Genomic DNA, 22,349 nt, shown 5'->3' with positions numbered 1-22,349 from the left:
CTAGCCCATTTCTAATGATGTTTGTAAGCACCCCAAGGTGCGCTTACCGGGAAGATTCTAGCCTACATCCATCTTCATCGCGTGTGCCTCAGAGAGCAGAGCTATCGCGTCTACCCGGGAGAGCTGAGCATGGCGTCTCTGCTCCAGCAGAGCTGTTGAGTCTCTCCGGGAGCAGAGCAGAGTCTGACCTCACTTCCTCTTCCGCCCAGAATTCTATTCTGTTTACTCCTCCCATCTATGTTCCAAGCCATGAGGCCAAGCAGCTGGTTTATTATAACTTAACAAATGAAATCAACAGATTGATATATGACACTCCCACATCAGAAGGTCCCAGACGGAAGTCTGTAATGTGGCCCGGAACAGAACTATACGGGAGTTTTCCTTTCTGCAGGTCATTCTGGTTTTAGGATTCTCTGTGTGATTAGGGCATTGGGGTAGGGGGACTCTGTTCCAGGAGCAAACTGTCCAGTGAATGAGGTAGCCGCGACATAGGCCTCGTCGGCCTTTCCCAGAAACTGTGTGGTGTCACCCGTGCCGTGTTTGCTGGGCCAGTATTGCAGCGCTATAATCCTCTGGCCCTGCCTTCTAAGTGCCAGGGTCACACAGCTGTGTCACCACACCTGCCTTGATGTTCTTTTACACAGAAGTAAGGGGGTGAGAGGAGACCTTTGGAGGTGAAGGGCGCGCCCACAGCGTGGTCTCTTGTGGCAGTCTCGTGGCTGGGCACTCACCTCCACTCCGCTTCTTAGACCTTAAATTGGCTTTTTTTTTTTTTTTTTGTATTCCAATCATACAATAAAGTTTTGTTTTGTTTTTTATTTTGGTACTGGGCACTGAATGCAAGGCACCACACACTGTATTTTTAAAGAAAGGAATACTATGTACAGACACAGAATACAGCCTGGAAGAACGTGGAGCAGATTGTCTAGGTGAAATCTCTCTCTGGGAGCTGTAGTGCACCCAATTCCAGTACTTGGGAGACTATGGAGGATCCCAGCTTGAGTTCAAGGCTAGCTTGGGCTACACAGTGAAGGTAAAGTCAGCCAGGACTACATAGCATGACCCTGCCTCAAAAACATAAAGAAATTGGTGATCCTTTAACAAATGTACTTCGTGTTGTGGTGACCCAACCTTAAAATTACTTTTGTTGCTACCTCATAACTGTAATTTTGCTCCTATTATGAATCATAATGTCAATATCTGACATGCAGGACGTCTGGTATGTGACCCCTCCCAAGAGTCGGGATCCAAAGGTTGAGAACCACTGGATTAAGCCGTGGCTGGTGTTTTAATTTTTAACAAGGATAATGTCTTCGTGTTTGACTTGTGAAATTAAATATTAATTCACACTGAAGAGGGCCTGGTCAGCTTCTGGCTGCTGATTTTGCAGCCTTTGTCTTATCTCCCGAAGGTAGAACAGGAGGCTGTGCAGCCTTTATCTGGAGTCCCTCTCACAAAGGCCCCACCTTCTAGGCGGCTGTGGGCCCCGCCTTCCCTGCCATGTCTTGGAGGCTTCCTTTGTGCTGAAACATCAAAACTCCTTTACACGTGGTCTCTCTTCTTCATTGGTTTGTTATTCATTTCTGTTGCTGGGGCCTCACGTGGGCAGGGCAAGCACTTAGCTGTGCTACATGCCTGACCCTGAGGTAACTTAGTAGTTACAAATAGCAAAAGTTGATCACTCTATGGGTAGAGGCTCAGAGGGACACCGTTACCTAGCACTCTAAACTGATGCCACAGACACCATGTTCCTCCTGACAGGAAGCTCAGAGCACAGGTCATCACATGAAAGCCAACTACAAAAACAGAAGTGAATCTTAAGGGAACATCAGGGTGAACCCAGGTCGAGAGACGTCCCTAAATGAAGAAACTGGACCTGAAGGTGTCAGTTCGTGAGAGATGGAAGTTGAAGTTCTGTTCCAGGTTAAAGAGACAAAAAATACCCGCCAAGAATACTCAGTGTAATATTGGATGGGACCCAAGATCTGAAGGACAAGTGCCATGAAAGAGACAGTTTGGGCTGCAAGATGGCTTCCCACCGAGCCCAGTGACCTGAGTTTTACCACCTGGTGGATGGAGAGAACCAGTCCTGCAGACTGTCCTGACCTCCTCATGGGTACTGTCTTAGTTAGGGTTTCCATGGCCACAACAGAACATCATGACCATAAGGCAAGCTGGGAGGAAAGACTTTATTTTGCTTACACTTCCACATCACTGTTCATCACTGAAGGAAGTCAGGACAGGAATCTAGAGGCAGGAGCTGATGCAGAGGCCATGGAGGGGAGCCACTTACGGGCTTGCTCCCCATGACTTCTTCAGCCTCTCGCTTTCTCCCCTTCCTTCCTCCCTTCCCCTCCCTCTTTTCTTTTTTGTTTATTGAGACAAAGTTTTTCTGTGTCGCAGCTCTAATTGTCCTGGAACTGCCTCCCGAGTGCTGGGATAAAGGCACGCACCACCATTGCCTGGCTTAGCCTGTTTTCTTATAGACCCCAGGACACCAGCCCAGGGGTGGCACTGCCCACAATGGACTTCCCTGCCCACATTGATTGAGAAAATGCCCTACAGCTGGATCTCATGGAGACGTCTGAACTGAGAGGCTCCTTCCTCTCTGATGACTCTAGCTGTGTCAAGTTGACAGAATCAGTCAGTGTATACACTGTGGGAGGGAGGCAGCAAACATCCACACACAGAATACGTAAACAAATGAAGCTTAAAACATTTTAAAAGTTCAGTTGTAATGTCTATCTGTGGTGTCTGAGATGAAGGCCTCAAAGATGTATGTATGTATGTGTGTGTGTATGTATGCATGCATGCATGCATGCATCTCAAGGTTTAGTAAACATCTGAATAGAACGGATATCATTGATCACAGCTGATGCACATTGAAGCTCAACTGACAAGATTACAGCCAACTCCCTAATGGGTCGGGATGGGTGGTGGGTGGCGGGTAGGGTGGGGTAAGCTTCCTTGGCAAAGGGTCAAATAGAGAAGTGTGTGTGTGTGTGTGGTTTTTTTTTATTTGGTTTTTCAAGATAGGGTTTCTCTGTGGTTTTGGAGCCTGTCCTGGAACTAGCTCTTGTAGACCAGGTTGGCTTCGAACTCACAGAGATCTGCCAGCCTGAGTGCTGGGATTAAAGGTGTGTGCCACCACCACCCGGCTGAGGTTATCTTTATTTATTTATTTATTTTTATTTTATGAGCATCGGCATTTGGCCTGCAGGCATATCTGTGTGAGGGTGCCGGGTCCCTGGAACTGGAGTTACAGACAGTTGTGAGCTGTCATGTGGGACCTCTGGAAGAGCACCTTAACAGCTGAGCATCTCTGCAGCCCCTCTTTTTTCTTTTTTTAAGCTTTGGCGGCCATACGGTCTCTGCGCTGCCACTCATTCAGCTGTTAGGGTACCAGAGCAGCCACAGGTCATGTGTGATGAGCGTGACAGAGCACAGTAGAGCTGTATGTGTGGCTGCCACGATCCCAGTGGCCTGCGGTGTTCACAGAGTGTGGGGTGTTTACAGTTCCAGTGGCCTGCGGTGTTCACAGAGTGTGGCTGCCACGATCCCAGTGGCCTGTGGTGTTCACAGAGTGTGGGGTATTTTAACGTTTTTATTATTTTCAATCCTTCAGAACCCACTTCTGTCTTATAACCTCCAGAGAATTAGATGGCAGGGTTGCCTGGTACTCACTGATCCTGATAGAGAAGGAGGCGTGCATACACAGCAGACGCACATCCCGAGGGTCCCTGTGACTGGGGAGAGGCTAGAGAGGGACGTTCTTCATCTGGCTCTTGGAAGTCTGCAAGCTTGAAATCATCTTAGGATAAGTAAGCATATTAGGAAAACATGATTTTCCTCCGTGGGAGGCACAGGGAGGAGAGGAGGCTCCTGGTTTTGCCCCTCTTGCAAATGGGTCATCCAGGGTGACTGGCTCATGTATTCTTGATGTCATTGCTAACTGTTCTTCTTTTTTTCTTTTTTGAGATATAGTCTCACTACGCAGCTCTGACTGGATTTGAATTTGCTGTATAGCTGGGCTTGACCAGCAATAACCTGCCTGCCTCTGCCTCCCAAGTACTAGGATTAAAGGCGTTTGCTACCTGTTCATGGTTTCTTTGATATTTTTCTTGCTTCCTAATTTTCTGCTTTAACTTACTATTTTATTGGCAGACATGCTAGTATAGACTCTGCACCTTGCTTCCCCTCCTTCTCCCCTCTGGTAAGCACGCTTTTGTGGCCGCTAAGAACATGGCTGTTGAAGTCAAGCATGGTGCACCTGGGCGGAAGAAGCATTCAGATCTCTGAGTTAGCCGGGCGATGGTGGCGCACGCCTTTAATCCCAGCACTCGCCTTTAATCCCAGCACTCGGGAGGCAGAGGCAGGCGGATCTCTGTGAGTTCGAGACCAGCCTGGTCTACCGAGCTAGCTCCAGGACAGGCTCCAAAGCCACAGAGAAATCCTGTCTCGAAAAACCAAAAAAAAAAAAAAAAAAACCAGATCTCTGAGTTAAGGCCATTCCTATCTGCAAAGAGTTGCAGGTCAACCAGAAAGGAATGAACATGGCTCTTTGAATTATGTCTACTGCTCATTGATTTTTGGCTTCATGTTCTGCACCCTCCTGCGCTCTCCCATCACCTCCACAGAGTTACTTACTGGGAGTCCAGTGAGGCAGTCATTTGAGGACTTTGTTGCCTTCTCCCAACGTTGGGATAAGTCTCTTGTTATGTGGCTCAAAAGGGTTATTTCCAAGAAGGAATATAAAGTTTATTGAGTGGTGATGTCTGGGGCACGGACAATGGCTTTAAGGGAGGGGATAGGAGCTTCTCTTAGTTGACTTAGCAAGAGTTCTCTTCACACTGAGGATCAGAAACTCAAAGTGCACAGGAAGTAGAAAGGAGCTTATGGGTCCGTACCACTTACGACTGACTCACACCCAAGAGCTGAAATCTGTGTCGTGTTGTTACTATAAAATACTTGGGGGCTGAAGGGTTGGCTCAGTTGTTAAAAGGCTCACAACCAGAAATAAAATACTTGAGACTGGCTGGGCAGTGGTGATGCAGGACTTTAATCCCAGCAGAGGCAGGTGGATCTCTGTGAGTTCAAGGCCAGCCAGGGCAACACAGAGTAACTCTGTTTTGAAAAACTAAAAAACAGCCAGGTGGGGCTGGAGAGATAGCTCAGTGGTAAAGAGCATTGCCTGCCCTTCCAAAGGTCCTGAGTTCAATTCCCAGCAACCACATGGTGGCTCACAACCATCTGTAATGAGGTCTGGTGCCCTCTTCTGGCCTGCAGGTATACACACAAACAGAATATTGTATACATAATAAATAAATAAATATTTTTTTAAAAAAACAGCCAGGCGATGGTGGCACACGCCTTTAATCCCAGCACTAGGGAGGCAGAGGCAGGCGGATCTCTGGGAGTTCGAGACCAGCCTGGTCTACAGAGCTAGTTCCAGGACAGGCTCCAAAGCCACAGAGAAACCCTGTCTCGAAAAAACAAAAAAACAAACAAACAAAAAAAAACCCCAAAAAAGAAAAACTAAAAAACAAACAAAAAGCTTGTGACTGGATAGTGTATAAGAAGAAGATGTCTGCTTTGGCTCATTGTTTGAGAGGCTGAATCCAAGCTTGAGAGCCACATCTGGGCAGGGTCATGATGTGCATCGTGGGGTGGATGTATATGGAAGAGCATGCGCTGGGAGATTGAGGGGGAAGCACCACAGTCTGCTGCGCGAGTCTGCATCTAGTTTCATGAGACTTAACTGACTCCTCAGCTCAGACCTTTAACAGCTCCTAAAGATCCCAGGACATCCCAGTGTCGTGACATTGAGGACCCATGTGCACTTTGTGCAGATGCTGTCAGGATTCCATCTTATCATCTCTGGGTTCTCTGTCCATGTCTACTTCAGGCTGGAGTAGGCATACCCAGGGGAAAAGACAGCTCTTGTCTAATCCTTCCATCCAAAGTCCCAGGACTGGCTCTCACTGGGTCAGTAGGAACCATGTGCTCACCTCTGAGCCAATCAGACTAGAGGATGATGGGTTGGGACTGGATGTGACCAGCCTTGCTGGGGTGTTCTGCTCTGCTGAACCAAGTAGATGAAGAGTTGACATGGCCTTGGCTGTGATGTAGTTAACTTGGCAGAGTGCATGCCTGGCATGCGTAAAGACCTGGGGGTGTTGGTGTCTGGGTATCATCCTCGTACTCAGGAGGTAGGAGTGGAAGAGTCAGACGTTCAGGTTCATCCTCAGCTACATAGCGAGTTCAGCACCGTCCTGGGATACACGAAACCTGGTCCCACAAAATCAAGAAGAAACATGTGGCAGGGAGGCTGAGGATGTACCCCAGTGGTAGAAATTCTGCCTGGAATGCCCAAGTTACTAGCCTCAACCCCTAGACAGACAGACAGACACACAGACACACAAACGCAAGGTAACCTTTCTATATCATGTTTGGCTGTTCATGTCTGATAGAATGAAATAGGTACACCTTCTTTAATACCAGCACTTAGAGATGGGGAATGGGGGAATTTCTGTTCAAGGCTAGCCTGGTCTCTACATTGACTTCCAGGACAACCAGGGCTACACAGAGAGACACAGGCGTAAAAAAAAAAAAAAAAAAAAAAGAAGAGAGAGAGAATCAGGACTGACTGCTGGGCAAAGCTGGCTCTTTTTCCACAGCTACTGTGCCATGCCGCCTTCCTCGGTCAAAGCTACGGCCCTGATAGTTGTACCGTTATAGCTGTCACCCAGATCTCTCCAGCTGGGTCTCCATCCCTGTGAGAAGGCTGTGTGTGTGTGTGTCCCACCCTCCCGTCTCGCTGCTCTGCCCTTCAGGAGACGCACAGGATCTACAGGCAGAAGCTGGAGGAGCTGACAGCGCTACAGACTCTGTGCAGCACTTCCATCAACAAGCAGAAGCGGCACATCAGGGACCTGAAGCTCGCTCTCCAGAGGTGAGAGGGCATGGCTTGAAAGCTCCCCGGGGCCTCCTACTCCCCCACCCCCACTGGTCTCACACTGTTGAGGATGACCTTGAATTTCTGGCCATCCTGCTGAGTTTGGATCACAGGTGTCAGCCACTAGCTTGGCGTGGTTTGCACAGTTCTGGGTTCATTGGGATGGAACCCAGGGCTTTCTTTGCACACGTGAAGTAAGCACCCCTAGTCCTAGTCCCTTAGTCCTAAAGGACAGAAACCCAACTCAAAACTGGCTTAAGAAGAAAATGGAAATTTTGGTGGAAAAAAACAAGGCTAGCTTCAGGTGTCCCTGGACGCAGGGGTCAGAGGGTGTTTCTAGGACTCTGTTTTTTTCCTCTAAATTCTGCTTTTCTCTAGATTGGCTTTGCTGTCATGGTCACTGAGGTGGCCACCTGCATGCTGAGCTTAGATCTGGCCCTTCCTGACTGAGGAAGCCTGGGCCTTGCAGCCTCTGTCCTGTTAATAAACTACTGCTCAGACTGTTCAGATACTGTGGCTGCTCATCAGAACCCTGGGAATACAGCTGGGCCGCCCAGCCCGGCTGTGACAGACACTGCTCAGACTGTTCAGACACTGTGGCTGCTCATCAGGACCCCGGGAAATACAGCTGGGCCACCCACCCCGGCTGTGACAGACGCTGCTCAGCGGCACCACAAGATAAGCACCATCTGAGGAAGGTTGACCCGTCAGTTAGGGTCCTAGACTGAGGAATCCTTCCGTTCCAGGATGTGGCGTCAATATGGTTCTATTTTTCTTCATTTAAAGACAGGGTCACTTGTAGCCCAAGCTGACCTCAAACTGGCTATATCCAAGGATGACCTGAAATCTCAATCCTTCTGCTTCTCTCTCCCAAGTGCCTCTGCTCCTTCCCTTTTATGGGTTTTGGGATTGGAGGTTTGGTTTTTCAAAACAGGATCGCTTTGTGTACTCCTGACTATCCTGGGACTTGCTTTGTAGACCAGACTGGACCTGAATTCCGAGATCCACCTCCCAAGTGCTGGGATTAAAGGTGTGCGCCACCACTGCCCGGCTGGTTTTCTAGTTTTGATAATGGCATCTCTCCAAAGAGCAGCAGGAAGACCTTGATTGGTTGACTGCCAATACTTCCTCATGCCTCTCAGTCAGTCCACTTAGGAATCTTTAAGATCTGCTACAGTAGAAGAAAACAGCTTAGCCGCCCACCCAAGTCTGCCAGCTACTGATGCTGAGCGTCATTCCCAATGCCTCACTGCACCCGCTCACCTCATTACGTGGCTATTGTTTGTGAATGCCACCCTTATCTGTCAGGCATGGGCCGTGGCATCGCCAAGGTCTCAAGGCTCGAGGAGCTCAGCATCACTCCCTTTGCAGGTGCAAGCGCCATTCCAGTCAAGAGGAGGCAGAGCTCATTCAGCAGATAGGCGCCAACATTAAGGAGCGACAGAATGTCTTCTTCGACATGGAGGCCTACCTACCGAAGAAGAATGGGTAGGAGTGGGAACCCTCTGATTCCTGTTGTGGATCCCCCCCTCCCGCTAGGGCATGAGATTCAGAGGAAAAGGGGGGAATGAGGACAAGGAGGAGAGAGAAATTCTGTACCTGTACCTCCTGATCTCGGAGGAGCTGCAGTCCTTCCCCTGTGGCTGTGATGTTCCCAGCGTAACTCTTGTGAGCTGGCACCTGATACCCGTGTGTGCCACCGGGGCTAGGAGGAGAGCGTTCTTTCTCAGGATATGTGTTGAGTGAGTTTTGCGTGCCCAGCACTGTACTGGTCATGCCCCTGGAGCAGTTATTTTATCCCCAACAAGCTGCACTGTTAGATTGAAGTGCTCCCCGCTTTTGTTTCCTTCTGGGATGGAAACCAGGGCATCCTTATATGCTAGGCAACGACGTGGCTACATCCCCAGCCATTTTTTTCTTTCAATCTTTTAAGAAGAAGGGCCTTACTATATTGCTCTGGTTGACCTGGAACTCTCTGTAGACCAAGCTACCCTCAACTGGGGGTGATCCTCCTGTCTCCACCTCCTGAGTGCTGTAATTACAGGTGTGTACCACACTCTGCCCTTATTTACTTTCTGGTTTTGAAGCAGGGTGTAGCCTTGCGTGGAGTCAGATCTTTCCTGAGGAAGATTCCTGTTGAGCCTTAGCCAGATGGGCATTAACATGGTGGCCCTGGGACATTGTAACCCACCTGTCATTTTTCCTTTTTTGCTGTATTTGGGTTAAAGTCTCACCAGGTCCTATCAACAGCACACCTCCCTCCATCATTCATGGCCTCTCGGACTGAGTTGCTCAAACTCACTTCCCTGGCGGTTTGTGTGTTTTGCATCAGTTGGGAGTCTTGTCACCCAGGCTAGACAGTTCAGAGTTGCTTCCGAAGAAATGAGGGGTTTATAGCTCAGATATAGCAAGAATATAGATCAGGTCTGAATGGATCCTGCCGTTCAGATGCTGTTAGAACCCACTTCTCATTTAACTTTTTTTTAACTGTCTTTTCCAGTGTGTATATTTGTCTATTTATGGGCAGTCTTTCTCTATAATACTCCCCGGCCATGCTAGGCTTGCTCCTACGTGCCTAGCCTTTCCTGGTTCCCCAGTGGTCTCAGGGATTTAAAATTCTAGGATGGGTTTTCATTGGGTTAGATTGTGTCCTGTGACTAATCTTAACCCAATCCGGAGGATGTCCTGCTTTGATAAAGCTATGTTCATGTGCCTTTGGGGGCACATGGGGCGGGGGACTGTTCTCTGAAGGGATTGCATTGCCTTTGCAGGATGTAGGGACTGGGTGCTAGGTAAGACATACAGGTCCTCTTAATACCTTATATCTTCTGCAGACTGGCAGTGTCCCACAAAGCCACTCCTAGTAGAAAGAAGTCCCCTGCTCTCATTCCTCCTCTCCAGCTTCCACTCGTTCTTCAAAGCTCCATCCACACGCCATCACCTCGGTGGAGACTTTCCAAAGCCCTTCTTCCTCAGGGTCTTAGGGTCCTCTGTTTGCACGTTTGTCAGTATGTTAGAGCACGGGCTGCTGCACAGAGAGAGGCCTAGCGATGCTTGGCTCACAAGAGAGAGCTTCTCCTGGGGTTGGAGCGATGGCTCAGGTGGTTAGGGACACCTGTTGCTCTTGCAGAGGGCCTGGGTTCAATTCTCAGCACTCATGTGGTGGTTGGCAACTCTCTATAACTATAGTTCCAGGGGAACCTGATGTCCTCTTATCAGCTCTCAAGGTACTACACACGTGTACAGATGTACACAGGAGCAAAACACCCATGCATACAGAGAGAAAGAGCGTGAGTGTGAGTGTGAGAGTTTACTTCTCTGTCATGAAGAATCACGAGACCATCAAGTGTAGTTCTCTGTCTGATACTTCTCTACCCCTCAGTAGCCGTCTTCTCTGAGGACAAAGACAGTTCCCACCATCGCAGCCTCAGGAAGGGAAAAGAGAGGGAAGGAAGTAAATGATCCCTTTTTACAAGAGAGCTGCTGCCATGTCTTCTAACAGTTAAACAGCATACACCGTGGCCCCAACATACCCTTCTAGCGTGTATACCCAGTGGAAAATGAATGCTTATGTTCTTACGTTTACTTATGTGTGTGCATGTTTGTGGGCACACACGTGTCCTTGGCATGTTTATAGAGATCAGAGGACACCTTGCAGGAGTTCCAGAGATTGAACTCAGGTCATCAGGCTTAGCAGCATGTACTTTTTTTTTTTCCTTCCAAGCTAGTTCCTAGCTGTCCTGGAACTAGCTCTGTAGACCAGGCTGGCCTCAAATCAAACCCAGAGAGCCGCCTGTCTCTGCTGCCCAAGTGCTGGAATTAAAGGCGTGCACTACTACCTCCCAGCTGGCTTAGAATTTTTTTAAAATTGACCTAGATGTTGGTTAAATGTCTTTGACTCTTTGTAAGTTAGTCATCTGCTCTTACCTGGCTGCCAAGGAGGGTGGGAGATAAGGCCTGTAAGTTAGCTTCAGTGGGGAGGCAGTTGGCCACACTGTCCTGTATGCAGATGCCATGCTCTCTGGCTAACTATTATTATCAGCCGTGGTGGGGCCCACTGGACTGTTAGCTTAGCACCCTGTTTTCTACTGTGAGACTCAGTGTGCATTCACCAAGCTTGAAAAGGACTGGTTGCACCCTCACAGGTCTTTCCTTCCAGGCTCTACCTGAATCTGGTCCTTGGCAACGTCAACGTGACTCTCCTCAGCAACCAGGCCAAGTGAGTATACCCAGATCCCGACCGATGCCGGTGAAGCCTTCTTCCTTTTACTCGGGGACAGTCTTTGCATGGATCAAACTCGTTAGCAGTTGAGGCTCTGACCATCTGGCTTTCTGACCCTGCCCACCTCAGTGGTGTGTGATTCTTTTGGCTTTTTGAGGGACCCGCCACCCAGCTCTCAAAAAAATCACACACAGAGGCTTATTCTTAGTTAGAATGCCCGACCTTAGTTTGGCTTGTTTCTTGCCAACTTTTCTTAACTTAAATTAACCCAACTACCTTTTGCCTCTGGGCTTTTTATCTTTCTCTATTTCTGTATACCTTTGTTACTTCTTTCTCCAAGGCTGGCTGGGTGATTGACCCCGACATCCTCCTCTCCCTGTTCTTTTGCTCCTGTTCTCTCAGATTTCTCCTCAGATCCTCTCTGCCTGCCAGCCCCACCTGTCCTTGCTCCTGACTTGCTATTGGCCGTTCATCTCTTTATTAGACCATCGGGCGTTTTAGACAGGCACAGTAACACAGCTTGGTGGAGTTAAACAAATGCAGCATAAACAAAAGTCACACACCTGAAAATAATATTCCTCAACATGGGGGAGCACTTGGGGGGGCTCTCTCCTTCCTTTCCAAGAGTCAGTATGTTGGTTTGCTAAGACCCCCCACCCCCAATTCCCATGACAGCGTCTCCTCTTTCCTACACCTTATCACGGCATCTGTCCTGGAATAGAGTCCTGCCCAACCAGTCGAGGTGCTGTTTCCAGGTGGCCTTGGTCTTTGTTCCCGCGATCTCGTCTTTTGAATTTTATTTGTGTTGGCCTTCAGTCTTTGACCCTTGCCTGTCCCCAGCACGGCCCCAAAGCCTAGGGACAGGGCCCTTTTGTAGCTGGTCCTCTCTCCTTCACTAGACATCACTAGTTGAAGGTCAGGTTCTGCTGTAGGTCAATGCGGAGGCTATGGCGGTGGAGGCAGGGCTGGTGGCTGGTGAGTCAGAGCAGGAGGGTAGCAATATGAGACTTTTCCTGGGATGTCTGTCGTGGCAGGTTTGCATACAAGGACGAGTATGAGAAGTTCAAGCTCTACCTGACCATAATCCTGCTTCTGGGTGCTGTGGCCTGCCGCTTTGTCCTTCACTACAGGTAATGGGGCGTGGCAGAGTGTGGTGGTGTACCCACCGTGTGAGCAGGAAGTCCTCAAGGAGACAGTCTTTCAGTTTCCTCAGCCCGAGGCTAGTATAGGCATTCCCATCCATCCCACATCCATCTAGTAAGCTTCGCGGACCAGCTGCTGGCAGGGCCTCATGATGTAGTAACTCACCGAGTCCAGTGTGGTTTATATGTACGCTGGAATGCGACAGCCTTAACATGGAGTACAGCCCTGACATGCTGCAGCATGGGTGAGCTTTGACAACATCATGCTGAGTGAAAGGCGCCAGGTATAAAAGGCCACATATTATGTATGTCCATTGATATGAAATGTCCAGAGGGGCAGAGACACATAACGGGGGGCAGAACTTGACAGGGGAAACAGGAGTGGGGAATGACAGACAGTTCCTGGGTACCAGCATTTCCAATAGAGATTAGGCAGTCGTGTAAGAAAATGAACAAAGGATGCCAAATTACATCTCCTTTAAAATTTTTTTAATTTATTTTTTTGATACAGGGTCTCTTTGTAGCCCTGGTTGGCCTGGACCTCACTCTGTAGACCAGGCTGGCCTAGAACTCACAGAGATCCACTCCCTCTGCCTCCCGAGTGCTGGGATTAAAGGCATTCACTCCCTAGCCTTCAGATTACATACTTTAAAAGGGAAAATTTTACGGTATGCGAATTACATCTCAGTGACATAATAACTAAATCAATAGGGCTGAAGATGTAACTTAGTTGGGAGAGTGTTTGCTTGGTATGCAAAGAGACCTTGGTTCAGTCTCCAGCATTGAATAAGCCAGGTTTGATGGTTCATCGCTGTGATCCCAGCTCTCAGAGAGTGGAGGCAGGAGGATCAGAAGTTCAGGGTCATCACTAGCTACAGGAGAGTTGGAGGCCAGAGTCAGATGCATGAGACCCTGTCTCAGAAACAGAAAAAGAGGGGCTGGAGAAATGGCTCAGAGGTTAAGAGCATTGCCTGCTCTTCCAAAGGTCCTGAGTTCAATTCCCAGCAACCACATGGTGGCTCACAACCATCTGTAATGGAGTCTGGTGCCCTCTTCTGGCCTGCAGGCGTACAGACAGACAGAATATTGTATACATAATAAATAAATAAATATTAAAGAAAAAAAAGAAACAGAAAAAGAAAAGACTGATGCATGCAAGAACAAAAAAAGCCATTCCAGGCTACCTGGATTCCAATCCTGGCTTTGAGACTGAATGGCTCTGTCTACGGGCAGATTCCCTGTGGAGTTCCCATTCCTCCATTTGTTAGACAGTGGCAGCCAGCCACACTTTGTAGGGTTGCCCTTCAGCTAGCTCACACTGTGCCCATCACTGACTGAAAAGAGAGGGAGGGCAGACAGAGCTGAGCTAAGAATGGAGCCCTCCTGCCAAAAGGGCCTGGTCCACTCCTCTCTGCCTGGGTTTTCTGCCATAAAGGGGGAGGGGTAGCCAAGTATGACTCATGCTTTGGCCTAAGTGTCCAGGTTTGCTTTCTGCACGCACTTTGCTGAGAGTCCAGCTGCTGGCCTGGCTACTTGAGTTTCTCAACAAAGGCCCTTGCAGGCTCTTAGTTCATGCCTGCCTGCTGCCAGTGGCTGACTCGTGCCCCGGAGGGCAAAGGCTGCGCACACAAGTAATGCCTGCTCATCTGCCCCTTTGGAAGAGAGAGGAGTTCTTGGTGTGCAGTCACAGGCCCTTAGCTGGGGCCTCTGGATTCTTCCCAGGACGTCATTGTCTAAATGGAACCTGGACGTTCCCATTTCTCCCTCTTCTTATGCACACACACATCTCTATCTCTCAAAATTTCACCAACTGGAGAACACAACAAAAACCCATTTCTATCAGCATTCTGGGGGCCGGAAGTGAGAGGTCAGGATATCACAGGACCCTGCCGGTTCCGAATTCCCAGCAAGCTCTTCCCGGCTCTGTCACATGGTCATCATCAGTCACTGCACTGACATTTTCCTGTTACAGTCCAGTTGCTGTGTGAGCTGATGGCGAGGGAGGGAGCCTCTGTTAGACCTTCTTCGGGTGTAGGCAGGGCCAGATAGAGATGGCACAGGGGCTGGGTGTGGGCAAGAGGAGACACCCAACAACTGGTGCGAACTCTTGGCAGTTCTGGTCCTGGCTGTCTTGTCAGGGCGAGGGGCGAGCTCATGCCGTTCACTTCCCCGGGGGCTGTTTCTTCCAACCAGGGTGACGGATGAAATCTTCAACTTCCTGCTCGTGTGGTATTACTGCACTTTGACCATTCGGGAGAGCGTTCTCATCAGCAACGGCTCCAGGTATCTAGACGCCCAGCTTGTGGGGATGGTCAGTTGGGGGAAGAGTGAGCCAAAGAGAAATGTCAACCCCAGGGTGGGGGAGACCATACCTGATGCTGTTGGTGTAATGTCACCTACTTCACGGTCAGCCTCTCGCTGTCAAGCGACAGAAACCCTAGTCCGTCTGATTTCATGTCATTAGAGATCTGTCGTCTCTCATAAAAACAGGTTTCGGGACTGACTCCAGGTAAGGCTTCATTCGGGGCTCAGACACCATGAGGAACGCTGTTTCTAGCCCTCTCTCACCCCCACCCCCACCCCCACCCCCACCCCCACCCCATTCTGTGCTCTCAGGTCTCGGGCTCTATATAGGGTCCTGTAGCAACCTTACACCATCACTCCTAGCAAATGACACATTTCCTTCCTCCTGAGAGTCTCCCAGCCTTGTCCCATTGGCTGTGTGCAGGCACTGGCTGGACTCCATGCCTGTCTCTGACCAATCTGTCACCAGAGAATGCAAGGCTGCGATTGGCCAGACTTGGATGCTGCGTCCATCACAGCTCCAGGGACAGAGCTGACTGGGACATTGAAGGAATGAAGAAAAGGCAAACGCACAGACACATGGACACATAGAAATAAACGGGCTCAGATGGACTGGGCCCGCGGATGGACTCTCAGGCAGAACCATAAGCTCAGTGTGTTTTGTAGAAACAGCAGAATTGAAACAGAAGGAAGTCAGGGAGAGTGGGCCTGGGGCGGTAGGGTGGGACTGTCTTACTTTGAGAAGGACAGTCCTGGGTGAGTCTGACTCCACTAGAGACATCAGTTAGCTCTGTAATCAGTCAGCTTTCCCTTGCATTTTGCAGGTGTTGGAAACCCACCTAATGGGCCAAATCTGAAGGGCACTGACTGTTCTTTACCTGGGAAGTTTAAGGAGGCATGAAGGGTTAATAGTAAGATTAATAGCCCCCCCCCCTTTCACTCCCCACAGCCCAGGCTGGCTCCCTATCTCATCAACCTCTGAGTAGGAAGAAGCCTTCCTGTCATTCCCGCAGCCAGTGGGGGGGTCTTGAGACAGACTTTTGATTGGTGAAGCTTGAGTCACTTGCTGACTTCTGAACCAATCACTGTGACTTGGAGGGCTGTAGAACCCAGAGGGCTGGCTCCGCTCTGTGTGCCCAGACATCTCCATTCAAATCCCTGCCTGGGTGAGGTGCTGCCCCTTAGGGAAGCAGAGGCCTGGGAACCAGAAGAACTGATGATGATTGGCAGATGGCAAAAGAGCCTTTTCTAATGGGCCAGAATGACTGAAGAATCCGCAATCATGTTGACTTATTCCAAGGAGCCAGCCGTGGTCCCCAGCTCCAGCTGGCTTTTTTAGGGATTACACTTAGAACAAATGTATCTAGATGTATCCAGCCATGGTCCCTGGCTCTCGCTGGCTTTTTTAGGGGCTATACTCAGAACAAATGTATCCAGAAGGTGTGGGGGGGACCTTCAATGCAGCCTCCAGCTATTCTGCAAATCCAAAGCCTAAAACCAGAAGCTACTTGGTACTGAACAGTGAGTGCGCACCTCTGCTCTGCATATGTGCAGACTGATGTGTCCTGCAGGGAGAAGCAGTGAGCTCTCTCCCACACAGTGCCCAGAGACTAGTACATTCTGTCTCCACATTCTAGATGCAAGTGCACCTGCTCCTCCTGGAGCCTGCAAGCTCCCTCCCTGCAAGCTGCGTATCCATAGCAGACAGGTCCAGGTCGAATAAGGGTGATCGTAGTGCTGGTGGCACAGCTCTGAAAAGACTCACACCCACTGAATTGTTTAGTATCTGAATTCTATTACGATGAAAACTGTTACATAAACACATGCGTACAGAACCTGCCCAGAGCCTTAGGGAATGCAGGCGACGACAGTGGTTGCTCATGAGTACGGAGCTGGGGAAGAAAGTGGATTTCTACTTTCTAGTGTCGCCGAGCTGTGTTTATTGTTGGCATCTGTCAGAGCTGGGCTCTGGGCACAGCGAGCTGTGAAATTAAAAGCTGCTGCTCAGTCAGGCTTGTTGCCCGGGGTCTCTATCAAGCCTGAACTGCTCCCACACCAGGAGAGGGCGTTTCTCAGGGGAGCTTTGTGCGGAGTAGGACAAAGGAGCCTGGGGGTGGCCAAGCTCCGAGGGCTGTGGCATGGCCTTGTGGAGCTCTGGGGAGAGGCAGCCAGACCTCTCGGTTGCTTGTTGAGTGGAAAGTCTGAGGACCTGGCTAGCTGCCTTTACTGTTAGGAAACTGGAGCCAGGGTCTTCTAGATGCCGAGTGGCCAAAGGGTTACGTTAGGGCTGAATGGGTGCTGGGGACAGAGTAACTAACTGTCTCGTCCTGATCCCCTCTGTCACGTCAATGTGGATGGCATTAGACTCACTGCTTCTTTTCCCCCTCTTTCTTCCTCTTGTAATTTTAAATCATGTGTAGGAGTGTGTGTGTGCATGTCAGTGTGAGCACATGCGTGCTGCTGCCTCTGGAGGCTGGATTGGCTGCTTTTGTGTGTCAGCTTGACCCAAGCTAGAGCCATCAGAGAGGAAGGAGCCTCAGTTGAGGAGCTGTCTCCATGTGTCCAGTTGTAAGGCATTTTCTCAATTAGTCATCAGTGGGTGATCCGTGGGAGAGGGCCCAGCCCATTGTGGGTGGTGCCACCCCTGGGCTGGTGGTCCATGGTTCTATAACAAATCAGGCTGAGCAAGCCATGGGGAGCAAGCCAGTAAGCAGCACCCTCCATGGCCTCTGCATCAGCTCCTGCCTCCAGGCTCCTGTCCTGTTTGAGTTCCTGTCCTGACTTCCCTCAGTGATGAACAGCAAAGTGGAAGTTTACTGTCATGATGTTTTGTTGCAGCAAATAGAAACCTTAACTAAGACAGTGGCCAAAGCCGTCGGATCCCCTGGTGGCTGTGAGACACCTCACGTGGGTACTGGGAACCGAACTCAGGTCCTTTAGAAGAGCAGCGGGTGCTCTTAACCACTGAGCCATCTCTCTGGCTCCTCTTTCTTTTTCAGTATGTGGCCCAGGCTGGCCTTGTGCTCAAGATCTTTCTGTGTGTTGGGATTACAGGCTTGTGTCCCCAGGCCTGGCTTCAGGCTACTTCTCTCAATAGCCACAGCCCCTGGAACATCATTTCATTCATGTTGTTACCTGCTTTCGGTCAAGGTGACAGCGTAGAGCCATGTCAGCTGCAGTCGACAGACTTTCCCACTGCAAAGAAAGCCTTAGCATCCCCTTTCCCAACGGCAGACCCTTATAGGACAGGGTCTATAGTGACTTATAATGACTAGGCTGGTCTTGAACTCTCAGGTGATCTGCCTCCTGAGAAAATGAAAACCAGAATCCTGTCACTAGTGTGGGTTGTAGAACTGTTTTAGGCCTTTGGGTGGAAGTGAAGGACCTGTGTCTGTTTACGGGGCTCCCACGAGATACGACACACTGGGCATCTTAACCAGCAGACATTGCTTTTCTGTGGCTTTGGGGGCTGCAGGTCTGTGATCCAGGTGTCATCAGTGTGGGTTTCCGGCCTCTCCTGGCTTGCAGATGGCTCCCTTCCCATCTTGTGCTCTGTCCTTCCCTCTGTGCTCCGATCTTCCTGATCCTTCTCTTTCAGAGACACTAGGGCAAAGGTGGTCGATGAAGGCTTCCCCCTTGTGTCCGCCTAAGCTCACTCACCTCTGCAGATGCAGTCTTGCTGGAAGACACCAGGGGATTGAGCTCCAGCATAGGAACCTGAGCACATAGTTCAGTCCAGCATGGAGCCTGGGTAGCATTAGACTTGGAGTATCTCTGTGCTGGGGAACTGGATGTGTTCTGTAGGTCACAGAACAGGTCCCTGGGCTAATCTGCAAGTAGTTTGGGCCCATACCTTTGCAGGAAGAGATAAGGCGTGGTTGGGGCCCATTTCTTATTCCAGCTGCAGGCTCGGAGGCTAGGAAGCAGGTGTCTGCATTTCTCTCATCTGAACCCCTTTCTTTCTCTTGTTCTCATCAAGAATCAAAGGCTGGTGGGTGTCTCACCATTATGTCTCCACGTTCCTGTCTGGAGTGATGCTGACTTGGTGAGTCCTCCCTCACTGGGCCCTTTGACCCCCCTTCCCATGGAGCCAGAACTGCAGCTGGTACATGGGGAAGGGTTCTCAAAATTGACTTGTGGGTCGGGTAGAAAGCAAGTATGTACTGAAAACTGGGTTAGAGGCCCCGCTGCCAGGGACTATTTCACAGTTTCTGTTGGCTGGGGCAGAGGTGACAGGGAACAAGCATGAGGAATCAGAGTGACCACGATGTCCCTTAATTCTGGAAAGGGTGATGGGTGTGGCCTGATCAGCCCACGGACAAAGGACAGGAATCTGGGAGTTTGTTTTACCTTTGAAAAGTTTTCTTCCCTTTCTGTTGGAATGAGAAAAAAGGGGTCTAAGAGAATGTCTGGTTTCACAGTGTGTCCCACCTTTGTGTTTTTTCAAGGCCTAATGGACTAATTTATCAGAAGTTTCGAAATCAGTTTTTAGCGTTCTCCATTTTTCAGAGTGAGTACTCAAGCCCAGTTGAGGAGAAGGGACCTGGTCTCCCAAGGGATTTTACTGATGAGGAGGTTCCCAGAAGATCCATCCTCACCTGTGTGGAGGGCGGAGAGGGTTCTGGCCAGAAGTCTGGGTCATCTATCTCCTGCCCCAAAACAGTCTTTCATACTTGTCTGAACGTGTTTATCACTTACAGTACGGACAGCTCAGACGTGTAATGACCCATCAAAGCACCAACCAGATTAAGAACGACTGGAATTTTCCTAGGCTAGCAGTAAATGCTTTTTGGAATGCAAGCTATGTGAGATTATGCTGGGAGCAACAGGCAACATTAAGACCAAGAGGAAGGGGAGGTGGTTCCTCTCTCAGGGAAACACACTGCTAAAATGAGGTAGAGACATAGAAGTATACCTGTGGTGACTTATTAAAATAAAGAAAGCAGGCCACCAGGGTGCTCTCTCTGCCCTTCCAGTCAGCCTGCCTTTGTTGAAGGCATTGGATTTGGGGCAGAGGCCTTGGGTATAGTCTCCTTGAGCCTGGGCACTGTGCTCCCCCTACAGGCTGTGTTCAGTTCCTGCAGTACTATTACCAGAGAGGCTGTCTCTACAGACTGCGAGCCCTGGGGGAGAGGAACCACCTGGACCTCACGGTGGGTGAGTAACTGGGCAGCAGGTAGAGCTGGGAAGACTGGTCCACCTTCCTGCAGGAGAGGCACGGAATCGGGAGGGCCTAAGACTTCCAGGCCTCCACACTGGGCCGCCGTTCTTTCTTTACACTGCTGCTGTTCATAATTCACTGGGGACCTCTGTTTCAGCTTCAGGTGTGGCCGCAGCAGAGTGCTAGGCCTCTCCATGGAAATGCCTGTATTTCTGTCTGAACTTTATAATATACACAATGTTAGGTCAGGTGTGGTGGGACATATGTGAAGTCCCAGCTACTTGGGAGGCTGACTTTGGAGAACCACTTGAGCCCACAGGTTTGAGGTCAGCCTGGGCCGCAAAGAGACCGTGCTGTTTTTTAAGTAGTCACACATACTAAACCTCTTAACTCTCCCCTACAGAAGGGTTCCAGTCTTGGATGTGGCGGGGCCTCACCTTCCTCCTGCCTTTCCTTTTCTGTGGCCATGTGAGTCCCTCTATATGTGGGTACCCCTGTCAGGGATGACCCCTGGGAACAGAAGATCCTTGGGGCGCCCCTCCCTCACAAGGTATCTGTCCCCGGGTATCTGGGAGGAGATAACCCCCCATACAAATGTCACCCCCACCTGGCTCCCTGTTGTGATAGTTTTAATGCTGAGCCTCAAAGCCTCCCGGGGCCATAGTGCAAGACAGGGCCAGTCTCTCTGGAGAAGTGGAAAATCTCAGGTAGTCCCCACCCCCGCCCCCATTTCCGCAGAATCTAGGGACACTAAAGATAGGAAGAGCTGGCCCTTCAGACTTGCTGTCTCTGAGACATCTGTGGTTGGGGTGCCGATGTTTTGGGTAGTTGGTCTCGGGTGCTGGGGGGCCTGGTCCATCTCCCTGGCTTTCCACATGGGTCTGCAGGGAAGCTGACAGGTGAGTGCTGCCTGTCTTCCCGCTCCAGTTCTGGCAGCTCTACAATGCCGTCACGCTGTTTGAACTCTCCAGCCACGAGGAATGCAAAGAATGGCAGGTACCACGCCTACACGCCTCTGTCTGTCTGTGTGTCTGTTGGTAGCAAGGTGGGAGCTTGAAGAGAGCTGGGCTGCCTTGAGGAGGACTCTTTTGTTCCCTTGTTTCTTGGCTCTGGGTTTGTGCTGCCCAGGGTTTTCTGCTGCTGGGGCATGAGAGGAAATAGTAGAAAGGAATTCGAGAGGTCGGGGGGGGGGCTCAGTGTTGTTGAATGAAGGAGGGTTACCCCACTTTTCCAGAACCCCACCTGCACTTATTCACCTACTTCCACGCTTTGCTGGTGGCTCCTATGGCTTTGCTAAGGTTGGGGGCTGAGATTAGGCAGGTTCTTCTGCGGGGGAATTGACTCGAGCTTCTTCTTCCTCCCCTGCCCCGGGCATTGCTGGGTGCTGCACGTCTGGATGGACCAGGTATTTGTGCTGGCACTCACCTTCCTCATCCTCTTCCTTGGCAATTTCCTGACCACACTCAAAGTTGTGCACGCCAAACTCCAGAAGAACAGGAACAAGACAAAGCAGCCATGAACCTCTGGACCCTTGTGCCTGGGAGTCTTGGGACTTAAGACTGCTGGGGATTCCGGTCAGCACCCTGGCTGCCGGTCACTGGTAGCCAAGGGCAGCAGCATCTCAGGGGCCAGCAGCATCACTGGGAGCAGGGCCGAGGCCCTGGTCCCTGGCCAGACATGAGGAATGTGAAGGGCACCTTTGCGCACAGTATTAACTTGTCCCAGCTCCCTATTTATAATGTATTTAATGCTGGGTCTTCCCTGCATCCCTGGAATCCGAGGCCTCTGCAGCTCTGCGTGATGGCAATGGCCGCATCTGCGTCCGTCTTCCAGGGAGGGGCAGAAAGCCTCAGGGAACCCCCTCTCTTCCTACTCCTGTCATTTGAACCCTTCACTGGGGTTTAGATGTGCCTCACGGGTTGGCTTTAGCTGACCTGCCATTTACTGTGTCCCAGGCACCTGGTGGAATGATACCTTCAGCACCTGTGGAGCGTCCTTCTCTGGGCCACCCCCTCCCCTGGGCCACTACCTCTGTTGTAAACCCCCCCCCCCAGCCTCTCCCCCTCCGTGGTGAGGGAGTATTTAAGTTCTCAGAGAACCTGACTGTCTTGTCTCTTGCTTTGTGTTTCCTGAAACACCTGCCTGCTGGCCACTGGGGGAAAGTGGCACAGCCTACTCAGGATCTAGAGATCTCCTCCCCTTGGAACCTGAGGTGGCAGGGTTTTAAGGATGGTCTCCACCAGAGGGCGCCAAGCTTCTGGGTTGTTTGCGGTCCAGTGGACTCTTGGGGGTTTCTCACTGCTGCCCTTCAGCCTTCCTTCAGGGACTTGCTGTGCGTCCTTGACATGGGCCCTAGACCCAGTGTGACTAGAACTTAAGCCATTTGGAAATCATTCATTCCCTCCCTCCCTCTCTCTCAGAGGTTTGTTGACCTCTGAGAGTCATATGTGTGGGAAGGCCTGTGTGACCCTGTGAGATCCAGGCAGCAGCAAGAGTGGAGGTGCAAACACGTTCAGCTGAATGTTCTGTCCTTCTGACCCATGGAGGTCCATGTTCCGACCCACG

General features: G+C 50.4%; 1 protein-coding gene across 11 annotated transcripts in view; it reads left to right on the top strand.

Annotated features, from left to right (window-relative positions):
• The window catches only part of Tmem120b (transmembrane protein 120B), a 36,211-nt gene extending 14,324 nt beyond the window's left edge, over window positions 1-21,887 (top strand). Inside the window, exons 2-12 of one of the 11 annotated variants that reach the window (XR_007592537.1) lie at window positions 6,834-6,952; window positions 8,327-8,443; window positions 11,115-11,174; window positions 12,212-12,307; window positions 14,513-14,602; window positions 18,603-18,668; window positions 19,072-19,133; window positions 19,688-19,776; window positions 20,188-20,252; window positions 20,672-20,780; window positions 21,190-21,269. Coding sequence is in view for 8 of the 11 variants with exons in the window: in XM_050146370.1 (XP_050002327.1) it covers window positions 6,834-6,952; window positions 8,327-8,443; window positions 11,115-11,174; window positions 12,212-12,307; window positions 14,513-14,602; window positions 18,603-18,668; window positions 19,072-19,133; window positions 19,688-19,780; window positions 20,188-20,252; window positions 20,712-20,780; window positions 21,190-21,303 (951 nt within the window). In the remaining 3 variants the exon portion in view is untranslated. Of the gene's footprint in view, window positions 1-3,625; window positions 3,822-6,833; window positions 6,953-7,333; window positions 7,986-8,326; window positions 8,444-11,114; window positions 11,175-12,211; window positions 12,308-14,512; window positions 14,603-18,602; window positions 18,669-19,071; window positions 19,134-19,687; window positions 19,781-20,187; window positions 20,781-21,189 lie in introns of those variants that run through there. The other 10 variants (XR_007592538.1, XM_050146371.1, XM_050146370.1 and 7 more) reach the window with 10 other exon arrangements.
• The last annotated feature ends 462 nt before the right edge of the window (window positions 21,888-22,349 follow it).

Source organism: Alexandromys fortis, unplaced genomic scaffold, assembly GCF_014885135.2.
Source record: "Alexandromys fortis isolate MF-2015 unplaced genomic scaffold, M_Fortis_MF-2015_v1.1 scaffold_56, whole genome shotgun sequence".
Taxonomy (NCBI): domain Eukaryota; kingdom Metazoa; phylum Chordata; class Mammalia; order Rodentia; family Cricetidae; genus Alexandromys; species Alexandromys fortis.
The sequence above is the reverse complement of the archived record's forward strand: the minus strand, read 5'-3'. Positions and strand labels throughout refer to the sequence as shown.